The sequence below is a fragment of the Ursus arctos genome, unplaced genomic scaffold, assembly GCF_023065955.2.
Source record: "Ursus arctos isolate Adak ecotype North America unplaced genomic scaffold, UrsArc2.0 scaffold_6, whole genome shotgun sequence".
In the NCBI taxonomy this organism is placed as follows: domain Eukaryota; kingdom Metazoa; phylum Chordata; class Mammalia; order Carnivora; family Ursidae; genus Ursus; species Ursus arctos.
Genome location: NW_026623078.1, coordinates 49,629,710 through 49,648,922, shown reverse-complemented (window position 1 = coordinate 49,648,922; position 19,213 = coordinate 49,629,710). Strand labels below are relative to the sequence as shown.

Sequence of the window (19,213 nt, the reverse complement as noted above, 5' to 3'; positions counted from 1 at the left end):
AATCTGTCTGTACCGTCTCTCTAATTGGGAGTTATCCTGCTAGGTTACAGTGTGCTTGTGGGAAGGCAGCTCCTCCATCATTTCAATTCAACGCAACAAACACTCAGGGTGTTACCAGAGCACACTTCATTTTCCTAGCTACATCAACATAGAGAACGGTCGGAGGGAGAAATAAATTAACATCAAAGGTTGCAAAATGTAAGAGAAGTGATTCCAGCTGGCCATACATCCATAAGTGATTAAAATCTGGGAACTGAATTCATTCCATCAAATACTAAGAAATGATAAAATGCTCAAGAGAAAAGAACTATTTATTGGTAAAAATAGGAGATTTTTTGGGTACTACGGTTAGAGTTGGACTTATACTATTAGAGCGAAGGCACTAAAAGCTTCTTTGAAACTCTATAGCTGCTAAGATTACATCCCTCAAAGTATTACATGTAAGTTACATAAATGTCTTCAGACATTCACAAAATGGCATGCCAAATTTTGTGTTTGTGCAATCATTTTCCTGGGAAGTGTGTTCAGAGTTTTCATCAGATTCTCAAAGAACCATCCCTGGACATTTGGGGGTCCAAACCTGGGGTAAGAGGCATGAGGTAAATTGCTTGCTGGCCCCCGCATCCTAACAGGCGAGGTACATTAAAATGAAACCAGTGACCAGGATGACGGCTGTGTGGCACCTCGTCCCTACCCTAGGAAAGAAAGAGAACCGACGACGACCTATAGAGTAAAACACTTGGAAAATATTAGTAGGTGATTAACAGATCTAACAGCCACACAGAAAGGATGGGGACTTAGGTAACAAATAAAAAACTTGGCAGCTGAGAAAGCAAGGCAAATGTTTGCTGGGAAAATCAAACACCATACAAGAGAAAGTGTATCACAGAGCTCTGCACTGAACAATACCCGAGTATGTGCCTTGTCAAAAGTAAATACTGACTGATGACGGCACCAGAAAATCCGGTATGATATGAGGAGCACAAGGGAAGCAGGGAACATGAGGAGGGGGATGAGAGTTAAATCCCCCCCTTTTCAAAAGATCTTATTTGAGAGTGAGCAGGAGCAGGGGGAAGGGCAGAGGGAGAGGGAGAGGGAGAAGCAGGCTCCCCACTGAGCAGGGAGCCCAATGCGGGGCTCGATCCCAGGATCACGACCGGAGCCAAAGGCAGATGCCCAACTGGCCGAGCCACCCAGGTGTCCAAGGGTTAAATCCTATTCAACAAGAGGTGAAAAGAGGTCTGGCATAGATCATCAAACAGCGAGTTAAGACATTATTTTTAAAATAGAGAGGCAGACACTAGAAGAAACAGGAAAAGGAGTCAGCAGGGCTTACTGCTGGGGCTAGAGACGGGCCCGACAATTAAGAAATCAGGCTTTCAGTGCCATGAGCTTTAGCACATGGAATGCTGTGTTAACAACACAGATCACATTTAAAATGTGAAAGGGTAATCACGGCAGTGCTGAAGGGAAGAGGACGTCCGTCATCGAGGGGCGACTTTCAACCTGAGGATGGGGGGCAGGCTGAGGGCCGCGTCCTTCTTTGGCCTTGCTGGCTGGCAGCCAAGTTGTAGGCTTGATAGGAGCTTCTGCAGGCGCCTGGTAGATAGTCTGACTTGCCAGGTTTGCGACTCTCAAAGCAAAAAAGGGTGGTAGGACCTGGACCCCATGCGGTACAGACACTGAACAAAGCAACCAGGGAATAGCGTGCTGGCGGAACTTATTATCTCAGGTGAAATATGCTCTCATGGAGACGGTGATCAGGACCGGCCCCACCCCTGCCTGAGACTCTTCTCCAGTCCTGTGAGCCCTGACCTCCACATTAAAACATAAGGCAGAGCAGCCCAGGCACCATCTCTAGTGAAAACGAGAACTGAACTACCCCCTGGAGGACCCCCCAGGAAACACACACGTGCAATGGGAAAATGGACAAGTCCCTCATTTAATACCACACTCTTTGTGCTGTTCACGCCCAGGTCAACAGCAGCCCAGTATCTGACCCTACCCTACCGATCTGCTCCCAGGACTCCCTGGCACAGCACGAGCATTACCAATCTGACTCCTCGTGATTTTTCTCCCCTAGAATGCTTTTCTTTCTTATGTTGCTCCATATAAACCCAAACAACCCAAGGCTCAAGCTGAATTCAATTCTAATATGGAGATCTGAAATACTCCAGCCTCGATGACACTCTTCCACATAACCCTGCCACGCAATTACAGTACAGCAAGTTCTTGAAGTAAACACACTATGATGATATATTTTCAGATTCCTCGTAGATATATGAAGTCATAAGAATAACACCAGAAATGGCAGTAATTATAATTCAGCCCACTGAACTCAAAGACAGAAAATCACTTTCCTGAAGCACTTACGTAATTTATCAAATTATAGATTATCTTGTACTATTAACTGTCTCATATACATTTACCTTTCTCCTCTCCAAAAAGTTTGTGGAAGGCAAGAGTCTCACACCTCTGTATCCCTTTCTCAGAACTGGTTCTTAAGCAGAGGGGGTGTTCAACTGTGAGTTCTATCACTTAGTCGACATGTGGCCACGATCAAATTCTAGAGGCAATATGGTGGTGGACAAACACAGGATCTGAAATCAGACCTGGGTTCAAATTCTCTCTCTGTGATCTATGATCCCTGGGGTCCTCCGTTACTGAATCTACCTGAACTGCAGTTTGCATTACCTATGAAATGAAGACCCTGACAGGATCCCTTCCCAGTGGTGTTGTAAGGACTTAAGGGAGTTAACAGACCTAATGTGGCGTACAGGCTTAGCACTTGGGTGCTCAACGAATGGTGGCAGCCCCCCAACTACAGCAAGATAATTAAAACAGTATTATTTTAGGGGCACCTGGGTGGCTCAGTCAGTTAAGCGTCTGCCTTCGGTTCAGGTCATGATCTCAGGGTCCTGGGATCAAGCCCCGTGTCAGGCTTCTGCTTCTCTCTCTCCCTTTACCCCTCCCCCTGCTCATGCTCTTTCTCAAGCTCTCTCTCTCTCTCTCTCTCAAATAAATAAAATCTTTTCAAAAAACGGTATTGGGGCGCCTGGGTAGCGCAGTCGTTAAGCGTCTGCCTTCAGCTCAGGGCATGATCACGGCGTTCCGGGATCGAGTCCCACATCGGGCTCCTCCACTGGGAGCCTGCTTCTTCCTCTCCCACTCCCCTGCTGTGTTCCCTCTCTCGCTGGCTGTCTCTCTGTCAAATAAATAAATAAAATCTAAATAAATAAATAAATAAATAATAAAAATTTAAAAAACGGTTTTATTTAATCGAACTAGTTCAGCTACATGCTCTCCTCAAGAAAGTGACACCAGTCAGCCCTCTATTTACACATTTATTTACCTGGGTTAGAAAAGAAGTTCTTTTCCTTTCTCATCTCTGGTGGTGGCAGAACGTGAGAGAGGCTAAACTGAAGCTGCTCTGGGCCCTACTTGTTGAAGCAAACAAAGGACCAGATAAAGGCCCCTAAGGGAAGGTCACTGAGCTAACAACCTATCTGACACGGACCCTCTCTCAAGAATCCTGAAGATGTTCCTGTTCTTGACTATGGAAGGACAGCTCTAAGGTTGTGGCGAGAAACTCCTTTGGAAACAGCCAGTTTAAAATTCCTTTTATCTCAGAAGCTAGGAGTGGACAGTACATCCATCTCCCCCTACAACAGGATTTGCCATCCCGACCTCTTATCTCCTCTTCCACCAAATCTAAACAAAAGTAACCGAATGGTGACAAAGGCCACTCCTTGTCCATGAAAAATGGATGCCATTTTTACCGTGAGAGGTGTGGGCATATAGCTGTAATTCTAAAATCCAAAGTAAGGTTTGGTGGAAACAGCAATACCCGTGTACTCACTCCTTACCCACGTACATCCGGGCTCCTCTTGGAGGCCAGCTGGGCTAAGAAGCAGAGAGGAAGGTAATAGGCTATCATCTGGAGCAGGGTGCCTGGGTCAGCCTAGCATCGCTCGTGACCGGAGCGGGGAAAGGCACATGCAAGCTGTATGTCACGAAAGGTCAAGGCACACAGGTAAAGGTGTAGGTAGTCTGCCATCCAGAGAGCTGAGTGTGTGAGGTGGGATTACAGAGATGAGCTGGGAACAAAAGGCATGATCCCAGCTGGTCTTGTGGGGTCCCCCCCCCCCCCAGCTGGTCTTGTAAGCAATGACAGGAAAGTGGGCCTTCTTCCACAGAAACCACTGGTCCTCACCACTCGGGGAGGTTGGGGAGAGGGCACTGGGAGCTTTGGTAAGGTCACACGTAAGAGACCTCAGTGGGCACACAAAGATTGTTTTTTACAAAATAACAGCCCTTCTCTACCCACAAAACTTGAAAAACTATAGAAAATACCACTGTGAATAAAGACTTCTTTTTCTTGTCTTGTCTCCTTTGGTGAGGTACGGGGTGGGAAGCAAGGGGCTTGGTATTCCTGAAAGCATGGCCGCTCATGAGAACAGCAACTGTTGACAACACATCCGTAACAGTCCCTCAAAGCTGCCTCACAAGTAAGATAGAGTTGGCAGGACCAAGTTTTAATTCCACTCCCTCCTCTCATTTCAAGAAAATATTCAAACTCAAGCAGCTGAGACTGATGTTATTGTAGGGGGAGTCCTAAATCTGTTCCTATTTATTGAAAGGGGGGAAAATCAAACCATTGGCAAACTTAGATTTTAAATATTACCCCACAAGTCACAAATAGCTATCACATAGCAAAGTGGAGTGACCTCACTGTTGAGAAATGTTGCAGTAAGAACTGGCAGAACCCCCTAGACTTTTAAATAAGGGGTTGACAAATCAGTTTTATGATTTAGATCAACCTGGCAGCAACAGAGAGAAAAAAAAAAATGAAGAGAAAGCAGAACTGAAAAGACTGATCTAAGAGACTCATGGTAACAAGTTTAAAGACGACTCCCAAGTCACTGGCCAAGGTGACGAGATGGCTATTGCTACCACTCTCTAGGATCGACGGGAAGCAGCAGATAAGGAAGACACGGAGTGAGCCCTGCAGTGTGCTCTCTCGGCGATGACCGCTGGGCGGCTGGGGGTGCGGGCATGGAGCTGATCTGCTTCGCATAACCTAAGCGATTTCCTCTGAGGGAGATAAAAAAGAGAGCAAGACGGATGATTTATTAAATACTCGGTTCATTTCATCCATGAGCATTGGTCCTGCTGTGTGCCAGGCACTGAGGATACCACACTACCCGAAACGTACGAGGCCCGAACCCGCAGAGGGCTTATCTGCTAGTGGAGACGGCTGATAAACAGAGTTTCTTTTCCGCAGGAAGTGCGGACCTTCTCAACCAGTGTCCAGTCACAAGACCATGCCACACACACACTGTTTTTCTCCCGTTTGCCACCGTGTCAAGAAGCCTGGCACCCGCTGGGGTAGTGGCTGAGAGCGTGGGCTGTGGAGCAGACCATCTGGGTCTACCAATCCCGGCTCCAAGGTCTTGGGCTGGCCACTCATCTCTTAAACCCTTACTTTTCTCCATCTGTAAACAGTGCCCATAACTGTCTCTCTCTTACAAGGTTAGCGAAATAAATAAACCCAAGCAATGTGCTTATTAGATAGTACATGGCACGTACGGAGGCTCAACAAATCACTTTATCCTACGCATTTATGGCAGGATGAGAAGGCTTGTGGTGTGGGACATACTGCAAGTGTTAAAATGACCCAGAAATAAGGCAAAATGGAAATTAATTGGGTTATAAAGTTTTTATTTCACATATGAATGGATACACGGACACATGGATACAGAAAGAAAGGAACAGAGTGGGAAGGAGAGAGAGAGGAAGGTGTGTATTACTCTCTTCTGACAGTCAACTTGAACAAGCCTTCACGGAATACATCTTTGTAAAAAGACAGTGGCTAACACTGCATATAATGGCTTTAGTTTCTATTTTTCAAGGCTTTAGTGACTGTTTTGCAAGCAAATTATTCTTTTATTGATTTTGTACTATAGTTTGATAAATAGAAGCTTGATTTAAATCTATAGGCAAAATCACAAACATGGGAGAACTAAAACTTTCTCAGGAAAAGGATATCCTTTAAAAGAGCCAAAGGATTAGGGGGGGCTCTTTGCCAACCGACTTGCAGGAGGGGAAAGCTCAACTCAGAGACCTCTTAAGGCCAAAAACCGGGACTATTAAATTCCTCAGGATGGTTCAAATACTTGCCCTACAAATGCCTAGAAAACTTGGCTTAAATTTCTGCTAAGGCAGAGGTCTGGGAACTCTGCGGGCCAGCTCTGGCCTGCCACCTGTTTTTCGTGTGGCCTGCAACCTAAGGACGGTTCTTAACATTTTTTAATGGTTTAAAAGAAAAATGCTTTGTGATATGTGAAAATTATATAATATTCAAATTTCAGCATCCATAAATAAAGTTCGATGGGAACACAGCCATACTTACTCATGTATGGATTATCTACAGCTGGTTTCACACTACAACAGCAGGGCTGAATCGTTATGACAGACACCATATGGCTCACAAAGCCTAAAATATTTACTCTCTGGCTCTTCAGAGAGAAAGTTCGCCTTTGCCGGTTCTACGGAAAAGCATTACCCTGAATTTGGCCCTTGGAAACAGGCTAATGTCAGATGTGAAATTACACAGCCTCAAAACAATCTCAGCATTCAGAGGCACTTAGGGAACTCTTCCAAAGGTCCACTTAAATTATTCGCAAGAAGTCAAAATTTTCTCTTCTTCACCATTTGTTACACCCCTAACAGCCCACAATGTATCTTGTTTAAAACAGGCAGCAGTTAAATTAAATGCTTGTCTTAAATTGGTCACACCACATTTGCCTATTCCGATGAGCTGCCTTTACTCACGCCCAACAGGAAAGGGGAGATAGCGGACTTAGGAATCTTCACAAGTAACTGAAATAACCATCTGGGCACTTGGGATAGGGTTATCACGAACAGAAAGTCTGGGCTATCTTTAAGGAATCCAGATTAACTATTTTCAAACTTTTTAAATATTCTCACCTATAATATAATTAAGTAAACAAAGACATACACATAATCACATTCTTTAAATTCTAAGGTACACAGTTTTGTACATTTTAGCATCTGAATTTAGGCTCTGCCTTGTAATCGACAGCATCTTACAACCAGGAGTACCTAAAATAATGGTGCGATTTACAACGGATGGCATCTTGTATCCAATGAATCCAACGTACCAGGAGATGAGGACAATGTAAGCAGATTTTGGGAGGGTCTAGTAAGAAATCCCCCCTGAGCACTGTTCGCCAAAGGAATTACTTCCAAAAGCAAGATAGATGATTTTATCCTCAATTCACTGCAAAATGATTATAAATTATACTTAGTTGATATTATAGGAGGAAGTCAAAATTGTACTTAGTTGATATTATAGGAGGAAGTCATTATTTCTCTTAATTCTCAGCAAAGAAGCTCAAATTCTTTTATAGATTATACTCATAATATAGAACTCATAATTCAAATATTTCAAATTAGGTAAAAAATTCTCACTAGTGAGGTATTTGGTCTGGAAATACCAAAATAATAGAGCAGCTCACACTGAACGCCAAAATGGTTCTGAGCACTTACACATCTGATGTTTAGATAAATACATCTTTGAAAGCCTATACTTTTATGTAAAATAAAATTATCTCATTTACCTACAGAGGAGATGGAAGGAATGGCCGGCATGCTATCGCATGCTATCACCACGGTAACCCTCTGCAAGGCTGCCCAGCTGCTTCCTCTGGGTCCCCCGAGCCTGGACGCCACCTCCTTAAGGATTCCACACCATTCCCTCCAGAGGCTGCCAAGGCAGCTGCAGGAACTGCTCACTACCTCACATCTCAGCTTCCCATTTTACCCGTTTCCCCCTTCCCCTGTATACTCCCTTCCTTCCCTTGCATCAATGGAAAAGGAGAAATACCTCCTGCTTTGATTTCCAGCATCCAACGAATCAGTGTTTAATTTTCTATTACGATCTAATTTGTGCCTACAAGCTTCACTTTTTCCTAGCTGTAACTGCAATACAAACTTCCACATTCTGCTTTTAAAACATCACAAGCCTTTCTTCTGTTATTACATTGTTCCTAATAATTTGTATGACAATAAGGAGAGTTCATCAAGGGGATATACCCTTATTTAACCAAACCAGTCCTCAATTATGAGACAATGAGCTTGGATACTTTTGCTGTTAAAAACGATGTTGCACGAACATCTTATACATTATTTTTATTGCTTCATTAAGATATACACCCAGAAACTTTTCTTAAAGTAAGTTAAGAAATAAAATCCAATGTCTCCTTTGTTCCTAGAGTAAAAATCAATATGGACTCTATTGTGGACAATAAGTCAGTCAACTTCTGTATGTGTTTTAATGTAAAATACAATGAAAACAGAGAGTAACTGTAACCTCAAATCACTGCAAAACCACTATAAATTGCTCTTGCTTGCTATTATTCTAGGAGGGTTACAATTAAGCAATTGATTAATATCCTCTTATCCAAGGTTACAAGGAAAACTGTGTTTATTTGAAATGTTCTTCCAGAACTTTTAGGTTTCAAATATCTATGTGCTGATTGGACAATTCCAGATGCTCGCTGGATCAAATAACTGAAAAGTTATATGGGTCAGAGGTAATTTCTAGCAGATGGGGATATTTTTAAAAATGCTGTATTTGACTAACAGAAGGAAGAAGTGTGAGTGGAGTTAACGTCACGTACTGTCAGCTTGAACCGTGGAACCGACGTGAAGGCAGGTGAAAGCTTCCAGGAGGAAATCTCAGGCACGATCCTGTTCCACTAGGACGGGTGGGTGAGTACATGTGCCGCCGCGGGCACGCAGGACGCAGCAGGGAGATGGGAGGGGCTGAGTTACAGACCTGGGACTGCTCAGCACAACCCCAAGAAGGCAGCTGCCTCGCTGTTACGGAGACTCCTTTTAACCTTTGCTTTTCTTCCGTCTCTTCTCTGTCACCCTCCCATCCCTTCCACTATGCGAAAAAGCAAAACTAAGCAAGCAAAATTTAAAAGTCCCCCTGCTTCTGAAGTTTGTGACTTCCCTTGCAGTCAGGTCCACGCCAGGCACTGGCAGTGAGAACCCATGGTCCTGGCTGCAGTCTCAAGAGACGACAGTCTCGGGGGAAGCTGGGGAGTAAGAACAGACGGGAGCCAGGCCACTCAGGGCACAGTGCCCCTCCGGCCACTCGCAAGCCCTATCATCCTGGAGGTGACCCGCAGGGTGCCTCCATTTCCTCTCCTGTACGCAGGGATGAGGAGAACCTACTTCAGGGGCTCTTGTGACATGAAGTGAGCGCATACACACGAAGCACCCGCCCCAGAGCCTGGCAGATGGTGACTGCTCCTCGAGTGTTTGGGGAAAAGCCACCCTACGAAGCCACGGGGCGGGGGCGGAGTGGGGGGAGGGATCGCAGACGCAGAGAGCAGAGCATCCCTCCAACTACCCAGCCCTCACGTCCATGGCATTTGTGGGAAGAGTCATGGAGACAGCGCACCGAAAGGTGGCTGGACCACGTCACTTCCAAGGTCTTGTCCTACCCTCAGGTAAGTGGTTTTATGGTTCAAGTACAGTCACACACAAGAGATAGCCTTGAGAATCATCTCATGCCACATCCCCTCAATGACCAACCTTCATTTCTACCTCCTCCAGCTCTCTCAAATCCTTCCCCTCTTCCTCACTCCCTCAACTCATCAGACCTTGAACCTCTCCATCGTCACAGGAACCTTCACGCTGGAGATTTCTAACAGCTCTCTCTGCTTATCTGAGATATTACCAAATTTCCATCAACCTCTCCCATTTGTCTTGGCCTTTTAAAACGAAAAAGGGGGGGAAGCTTAGGGAGATCATACAAACTATTAAGTTACATGGCAAAAGGACATCTACCATTGAGATGTTACAAATAAGATCCCCCTTTTTGTATTCCAGTACACGGCAGGCCAGAAGCTTTACAGCCTAAACCACCCGCCACGGTTTCAAACTCTCTAGAAGTCTTCTTCTTACGAAATCTTTCCCCCACCCCTCACTGCTTCTGGACCCTCTGGTTGCTACAGGCAGAGGAGTGATGAAAGGGATGTGTTGTTTGTGAAGTATGTATAATGAATCCAAAATGGCCAGGATTCGAAGAGAGCTTGAGAGCCAGCCTAATAACGTCTTTTGGGGGAAGCCCTCCTTAAACTGTTTCAGAAAATAATGACTTTTCCTCAAGAATCTGCAAGATGAAGCCTGTCCATTCATCTTGGCATCAGGCTAGCTTCTCCAGCACAAAGAACCTTCTTCAGAAGTCTAACTAAAAATCTCTCCTGCTGGCAATGAGTTTATTCCCTTCCCTCTACCACTCTCTACAGTGGGGGAGAGGGGGGTTTAAAGGGACTCATGTTACCTAGTCAAGAACTTGTTTCTAACCATAGCCAACCTATACCTAGGAAGAAATGAACCACCCGATTTTTAAAAGCAACAGGAGGGGGAAAAACAATTTTTTATGCATAAATTCTGAAAGTCGTTGGGATCACTACTAAATCCCACCCCACCCCCAATTCCCCTCAGCCAACCAGGAATTTGTTTTGTGGCTTTTCTGACAGCCCAAGGTCAGCCTTTTGTTAATCTCAAGTCCCTCAGAGGGAAATGCCTGGGGAGATAATCTGGCTTCCACTGGGTCACTGGCTTTTTTCTTTTCTTTTTTTTTTTTTTAAGATTTTATTTACTTATCTGAGAAAGAGAGAGAGAGCGCCCCGCGTGTGTGCACAATGGGGGGGAGGGGCAGGGGCAGAGAGGGAGAAGCAGACTCACTACTGAGCAGGGAGCCCTGATGTGGGCTCAGGGGCTGGATTCCAGCACCCTGGGATCATGACCTGGGGTAAAGGCAGACACTTAACCGACTGAGCCACCCTGCCGCCGCTCACTGACTTTAACTGTATTCTTCAAGCAGTCAGACTCAAAGCAAGGTGCCACACAGCAAATACTTTCTGAAGTCAACATAGTAAACCTGTATATACTGTTAATCTGGATTAGCACCCACAAATGACACGGCACAACAGGCTCTATGAAGTTTAAAATTCTCCTATTTATTCCTGAATAGGAATTTTCCTGCATTACTCAAGTCAATGATTCTTTTATCTGGAATCAGAATTTCAGACACGTTTTCCCTAAATACTAATCTCCCTGCTTTTAGAGTGCTCCAATTCCAAAGGAATCGGGCTCCCTACTCTGGGGTTTAAGTCAATACTGGGTATTACTATGAGTCAAATCTTCACTAGTATTAGCAAGACAAGGCTGCACAGATTAAAATAGTTTAAAATCTCAATTTGCATCAATTTTAATGTGAAGGAAATCTGTTTCTATAATCTACATGTTTAGTATTTAATACATTTTTCGTCTTAAGGCCAAATTTGGATGGAGGTAGGGGAAAGAATGGAGTATTACATAATATTTATCCAGGGTGTGATTTCTACAAAAAACGTCCTACAAAGGAAGGATGCATCTCCTTAGGGTACCCTGCGGTGGGACTCGGGGACTCCAAGGGGCACTGTGGGATTTTTTAAATTTCAAGGAAAACACAGCACCAACTGGCAGATATTACACTCACTTCTACTCTGAAGTTGTTTGGACCTGACTACTTCATGCAATGGACACTTAGGTATTTCTCTTGACTTACAGGCACCATGAAAAAAAAATACCAAAGACCCTAGGGCATTATAAACTCACGGAAGTTTGTGACCCCTCTGTCTTAAGCCTTTCTTTCAAAGGTTTTGCTGTGGTTTGGATGGGAAACTGGAGGGAGAGGAATGATTCCAGTACCTGATAACTCATCTATCCTCCGTCTCAGTAGTATTTGAGAAACTACATACCCGGCTAATAACATGTGTTGCTTTTAGAGAAGAAGACGAAGGGGAAAAAAAAGAACATCTATTTTCTACCAACAAGAGCCCCCAGAGGATGCGTCCACAGAGGTCACCCTGAGACTATCCAGCCTGGGAGAAAAGCCATCTGGCCTCATACTTGATAGGAAGTGAAAGGCAACATGTTATTATGTCAGTGTGGATTCCCAATCAGACACAGACAAAGAGAAGCACACATTATTACATGCTACAAGGATCTTAATATAGCTACGGAGACCAGAGAAAATGACAGAACTAGATCATTCCAACACCCACTCAGGGTCTCAGACTGAAGCTTTGGTATATTTAGAGTTTTAAAGTTGGAATGCTAGCATTAACTCCTTTCATTCTAGCCAAAACAGTCTTCAAACATGCGGAGCCCTGCTTAAAAAGAAGTATGTTCTCCAGCCCTGGAAATCCAGATTATGGTCTCCACCTACAGGAAGCAGTGCTCCTTCAAGAAATGGCTGATTCCAGGTCTGGGATTACAAACGGACAAGATAAGCTTTCAGCATCCTGTCAACCAGACAGCAAGGAAGCCATGGTTCTGTCAAAAGACTTGGGGGCCCACCTGCAGAGGCTCCTACTGGCCACAGATGGCACAATTTGAGCATCAATAAGGATATTAACTACAGTGTACCTGCTTTTTAGAGAACGCTTTTATTTTTTCTCTTTGAAAGTCTCAAAAGGGTATAGAATAGTAAGTTAAAGATTTCTTTCGGCTTACTGATAAAATGTATCAAGATGGTTTACTTTTCAATTGGACCCCCAGCTCTTCTCCTAATAGGCCTCTTTTCATGAGTGCAGTTATTACATAAATACAAACAAGCAAACAGAAAAACCTTCACTGGTCACCACTAGAGAATGTCGGACTAACTCAGCATTCTGACAACTGATAAATAACAAAACCAAGTGTATATATATATATATATATACACATACACACACACACACACACACACACACACACACACATACATACCCAGGTCACAAGTACCACTGGGTAAGCAAATCGCGTATGAGGGAACGTTTCTCTTTATACAAACAGTCCAGCTAGTAAGTGAACAAGGACTGATCATGTGTCATCACACTGCAACCGCTAACGGACCACTGTATCCAGGCGTTAGATATGAATGGTTGCTCACAGTCCAAAAAGGCAGAATCAACCAGACGTTATCTGACTCCTGATGGAAGAATAAATGATCAATTATAAAGTAATATTGCAAAAAAAGGGGGGGTGGATATGAATACGGGAAGCCTCCAGATCTAAGTGCTAATCTACCAGGAATACTGAGGACTACATTACAGGCAAGCAGTCAGACAAACCTAGTCTGTAGGACAAACTAGTTTAACAAAAAATTAAGAGTCTTAAAATACAGATTGACCCAAAGTTCCCGTTTCAAATAAACCACTAGAAAAACAAAGAACTATTTTGTTAGGTATAATAAGGACTCTTTAGAGAATAAGCACAATACCATTATTATTATTTTTTTTAATCTTTATTTTTTTTTAAAGATTTTATTTATTTGACAGAAAGAGAGACAGCCAGAGAGAGAGGGAACACAAGCAGGGGGAGTGGGAGAGGAAGAAGCAGGCTCCCAGCAGAGGAGCCTGATGCGGGGCCCGATCCCAGAACGCTGGGACCACGCCCTGAGCTGAAGGCAGACGCTTAAGGACTGCGCCACCCAGGCGCCCCATAAAAAAAAAAAATCTTTAAAAATACTGTCGAAGAGCTGAGACTCAGGTGGTGATCTAACCCTACATTTTGGAGTAGATTATCAACGCAACCCAGTTATGAGAAATAATCTCTCTTTCCCAGGAATACCCTTCTTTAAAACACACACACACACAGAAAAAGAAAGGTTCACTGGGAACTTTTGAGACAGCAGAAATGTTATCAGCAACTCAAGTTTTCTGTCTTCAAAATGTCAAGTTGGTACAGCATGACCGAAAAGGTAAAGACCAATAACCACTACCAAACAACGTCCCAGCCCCTCTGTCTATACACCAGGAACCCAGGGCAGTTGGCACCAGTCTGGGGTCCCAAATCCTACTTACTCCAAACCACCTCCAAGCTGGATCCTTTTCTGAAGAAAGAGGTCTATTATTCTAAGAGCTGGGGACGTCCAGTTGAAAAGTTAACTATTTTGAGTTTATGTTAGCCTAAATAAAACCTACCTGTTACTCCATGTCTAATTCTGAATCTTTCAAAGGGGGAAAATAAAAGCTTCCTCGAAAAAGCAACCTGGATGCATTTTAGGGACTTACTTGTGGTGCTTAAATTCTCTAAGCACCCCAATCTCTACAAATTTCAGAATATCCTTGGATTTGAAGGTGTATCTATACAGCATGTACCATTTCAGCCCTCCCACCTCGCTTCTGTTAAAAATACACACAACCCTTCAGAAAGCCCTGAAAACCACCACCGGCAGTGGTCACACAGACGCGTGCACCACGGGCATCACCTTCTCTGAGATGCTTCTCACGGTTCTGTAAGTCCCACACATCGTGATACTCAGGATGACGTTCTGACGCATCTCGCTTGTTTAGCAACTTTAGTGGTTCCTCAAACTCAAAACCTCAAACTTTGCTTAGATTTTTCATTACTTCAGGACAATAAATGTACTCTGGGATTTCTTCTTTAAGATAAGGCAGAAAGAAGGGTGCCTGGGTGGCTCAGTCGGTTAAGCATCTACCTTCAGCTCAGGTCATGACCCTGGGGTCCTGGGATCGAGTCCCGCAGGGAGCTCCCTGCTCTACAGGGAGCCTGCTTCTCCCTCTGCCTCTGCCTATCTCTCTGTCTCTCATGAATAAATAAATAAAATCTTTAAACAGAAAAAAAAAGGAAAGGCAGAAAGAAACAAACTTATAGGTAACTAAATACCCAGAAACTCAGAGAAGGAAAAAATTCTGTAAGCCAGTAATTGTATCAAAATTATGATTATTATCAACAGCTATTTCTGTAAAAAGACTTACTGACCAAGAGGAATTCTTTAAAGGGTCGAGGAGAACATGTGTTTACTGTCATCAGGGCACCGGATTCGGCAGACACCCCCCCCCCCCAAAACAAAGGGCCACTGCAGCATCTGCTACACTGGGTTTTGTGCACCTGACTGTGGCCGAAGCTCTTCTTAAACCATCGCTCAAACATGTGTGAGTCAACTCAACAAATGTTTGGTGGACACTAAGGAGAACTATTCATGTACAACATGCTTTCTCTCAGAAATTCCACATAGTTCTCAGTATATCAGCGGCTACCTATATATTTAATGTAAGGTATGAAATTGTTTTATTTCCATTTTATACACAGGGAAGTCAAGTCAGGGACAGGTTAAATTATTTCGGTAAGGTCACAGAGTAAGTCACCACAATTTAAAAAACAAAACAAAATAGAAAACTCTGTTCTGGTTTAGACTTAACATGCCCTTTGTACTGACCCTTCCATGTTGTCCTGTCCGTTCTATCGCCTCCAATCCTACCCGTTACGACCCATCCCACAGGTTCATGTCCTCCATCACCAACCTTTGTATTAACCACTTCCTGAGCACCTACTTGTTCTAAGCACCATGTCAGGCACCGTGCTGGATACAAAGACGATGGAGACATAACCTTACAGAGGTTAATACCTAGAGGACTTATACTTTCCCTATGAGCCAGGCAATTTAAGATAATTTACATGAAGGACAAATGATTTTGAGGACTCTTCCAGTAAAGACATGTTTTCCCATACTCGTATTAAACAGGTTTAAAAATTTTAAGTATGAACAACGAGGAGCAGAAAAAGATTTAAAAACATAGCAACCTCTGCCATTCTCATTTCTCCAGCTCTGCAATCACATTTCTAGGTTTCAATTCACAGGTCAAGTGAGAGAGCAGTCATACTAAGCAGAACTAACGTCTAGAGTTTTATACCGTGGCTTAATAATTCAATTTTAAGATGCATAAACATGGGGAAAGTACATATATTACCCATCTGCAATATTTCTAAAAATAAGCCAGAGCTTATTTAAATAAATTTAAATAAATGAGCTATCTACATTTTAATATCCTATAAGGAAAATAAAACACATTTCATTCTACTACGGATCTTTTGATGACCAAGCAGCTCATAAGTCTGTTTCAACAATGCTAAAAATATAGCAAACACACTAGAAACATCTAGAAGCTGTCATATAGTAGATGCGTGGAGATCTCCACTTTAAATGACTTCACACCTACCGTAGTGTCATTGCTGGTAACGTAAACCAGGACATCAGAGGAGTTCCTGCCATTGATGTATCGGTAGCAGTTCCACACACAGCTGATCAAGTAACCCTGTAAGTGAGCAGTGATTATTAGGTGTTTCGTTTCCAAATTTCAGACAATTTTAAGTCCCCCCCCCCCGAGAAAACCGTATTACAGAACTTTTATTACTAACTTGAGAGTGCACATAGTAACTCTACTGAATCAAGAAGTCTTTACAAATGTTGGGTAGAGAACTTTCTGGCAAAGGGTGCTGCTGTAGCTTATGCTATCACACACCTGCCCCCCAAAGGTAGGTTGGTGGTGGAGGGGACAGGGGGGACTGGGGAGAGCAGGAGAATCTCTGAGAAAAGGCAGCTGGAAGGAGCAATCGCAAATCAATGTCACAGATCAATCAATTTATTAACCCATTTCTCATTACATTTTAACTCTGTCTTGGGAATGTTTATTCTACATGATTATATATGATTAAACATATCATATTCAAGCACTTTTTTTAAAAAACATTCACAGCATATAAATTTGCTTCATAGCCAATAAAAATCCCTACAACATTTCCATCTTCATAATGAAATATCCAACGAAGATAATTAAAACTAATGTCCAGAATAAAGCCATGCCAGGAAGAAAGCAGGAGTTTGTGGGAGACGTGCAGACTACGACTCGCTTGTGTGGACAATCAACTGGGACTTGATTAGAAGTAGAGGACTTCAAAATCCCTTTCCAGCTTTACAAAAATGAAAAGATGCAGAGAAATTGGAACCCTTGTACGCTGCGGGTGGGAATGTGAAATGATGCAGCCGCTTTGGAGAACAGTCTGGTGGTTCCTCCAAAGGTTAAGGAGTGACCAGATGACCCAGCAATTCCACTCCTCGGTATATGCCCAAGAGAAATGAAAACATGTGTCCACACAAACTCCTGCACACGAATCTTCACAGCAGCATTATTCATAATGGCCAGAGAGGAGAAGCAACCCAGATGCCCATCAAATGACAATCAGGTAGACAAAATGTGGTCTATTCATGCAGCGGAGTATCATTCAGCCGTAACAAAGGAAGAAATCCTGATACATGCTACAACACGGATGAACCTTGAAAATACGCCAAGTCAAAGGAAGTCAGTCACAGAGGACCACATACTGTATCATTCTATTTATATGAAATGTCCAGAACAGGCAAATCTACAGAGACAGAAAGCAGATTAGTAGCTGTCAGGGGTCGGGGATCTGGGGGTGCTGAGGGTGAGGGTGAATGGCAAGTGATAAAAATGTCAAGTTATGCTGTTTAACCACAGAGCTGGGTTCACACAACTCCCTGAATACATACTAAAAACCACCAAATTAAATAGGTGAATTTTATGGTATGTGAGTTCTATCACAACAAAGTTGTTTTACAACAAAGACGACACTGAAGGACGGAAGGAGTGCCTGTCAACATTTCTTGGCAGACTGAGGCAGAATATTCCATCGTATATGCAGACTGCTGTCTTAAGCTGCATTCGCACCTGACAGTGAGTATTTTTTATATTTAAATGTTCGGGGATGACGTGAAGATGAAAACATGTAATGCTACTTTATGAAATGTTTGTGGACAGCAATGATCTGAAACCAGGTATGGGCAATGAGAGAGAGGGAGACAGGAAGGGCGTCTTCCTTTAACAATGCACACAGTGTGTTCATTTTACTCAAACCTTCAGTTTACTCAATAACGCCATCGTTTCTTTGTGAGAAAACAAAAGCCTTAGACATTCTGAGAATTCCAACACAAATGAAAAAGAATGTTTGGCCATATTCATTATGTGGTATGTAAGGAAACTGTACTCGTCCATTATTGGAGCAGTAGCTACTCTTTGAGCCCGGGTGAGACCTCTGCAAGGACACATCTACTACGCGAGGGTTACACAGCAGAGGGGAAGCACCTGGGGGCAGGGGTTCACAAGCCCAGGCAGCATTCCCGAGGCCCCTGGCAGCACAGCAGCATTCGCTCACCCAACACTGCAACAGGAGAAAAGCCTCCGGCCTACTGCCTCTAAAAACCCAGTAACTTACCGCAATGACCTTATTTCTTTCTTGACATTTCTGTCATCTTATTCAATTTCAAGGGAATTAAATGTTTAGTATGCTTCCCAAATAAACATGCTGTGATGAACCGTGTCCATCATCTATTTGTGGAGCTAGGGGTAAGCATTGTTCCCTTTGTGGTCTTGGGACAGATGGAAACGGACACATGTCCTGGTTTGGGCTCCTAGGCAACCGGTGTGGTAATAAACTTTATTAGACAGTAACTGTGAATTTAGGTCGTGAGAGCCACTAATCAGGGAAACTGGTATGTGAAATCGCAACACATAGACTCATATTTATTTAAATGAATAATCATCGAGTCTCTACATGCAAGGTATCAGCTTAGTGCTAGGAGATAGATTTGTATGGCGCTTTTCATTAGATGATTATGATAATTGTTTTGCAATTTATAAAAGCCCACAGGGCAGAGACTGTTCTTACTCAAGAACAAACCCTAGTACCTAGAGCAGGGCCTGGCACATGGGAGACCTTTAATAAATATTTGCTGAAAAAATGAATCGATGCATCTTACCATCCATTAGTACACTTAAACCTCACAGTCACCGCACAGAGTGTTTTCTTAACCATTACTGCTGGTTATTAAATGAAGAAACCAAGGCTCTGGCCACACAGCCAGAAGAGCATGAGAGAAGCGAAATCTGACTCAACAACTCAAGGTAAAGCATTTCTAATACGAAGGAAAATGCCTACAAAGTTAAAATGCAGTTCTAGCTCCTGAGCTCCTGGTAATGGCAGAAAGCAGCTTGGTCAGACTTATCTTCCTACAGGTAAAAATGATAAAATCTGGAATAGGATATCCACACAAATTGAAAGCGTGTGGAAGGGACCAAAACAGGCAGAAATTAAAGAAGAGCCTGCCTTTGAAAGACAAACTGCCAGGAGTACGGGTTCAAGAGTTGGAGGCAACTTCTGCCGGGGGGGTGGCAAGGGACAATATTCGGGGCTGACGATGCACCCAGAAGGCTGGGGTGGGAAGAGTGGAACTCAGAGGTGGGACGCCTTGACATCCATGTAC

The 19,213-nt window shown here is 43.4% G+C and overlaps 1 protein-coding gene and 1 long non-coding RNA gene across 2 annotated transcripts in view; one reads left to right on the top strand and one right to left on the bottom strand.

Moving 5' to 3' along the window:
• Positions 1–19,213, bottom strand: part of LAPTM4B (lysosomal protein transmembrane 4 beta) — a 71,327-nt gene that overhangs the window by 4,265 nt on the left and 47,849 nt on the right. Inside the window, exon 6 of the mRNA XM_026495675.4 lies at positions 16,095–16,190. Coding sequence (XP_026351460.1) covers positions 16,095–16,190 — 96 coding nt within the window. The remainder of the gene's footprint in view (positions 1–16,094; positions 16,191–19,213) is intronic.
• Positions 8,625–18,265, top strand: LOC130542952 (uncharacterized). The gene is made up of 2 exons (XR_008957883.1): positions 8,625–8,796; positions 9,928–18,265. It is a non-coding gene; the product is annotated as an uncharacterized LOC130542952 (long non-coding RNA).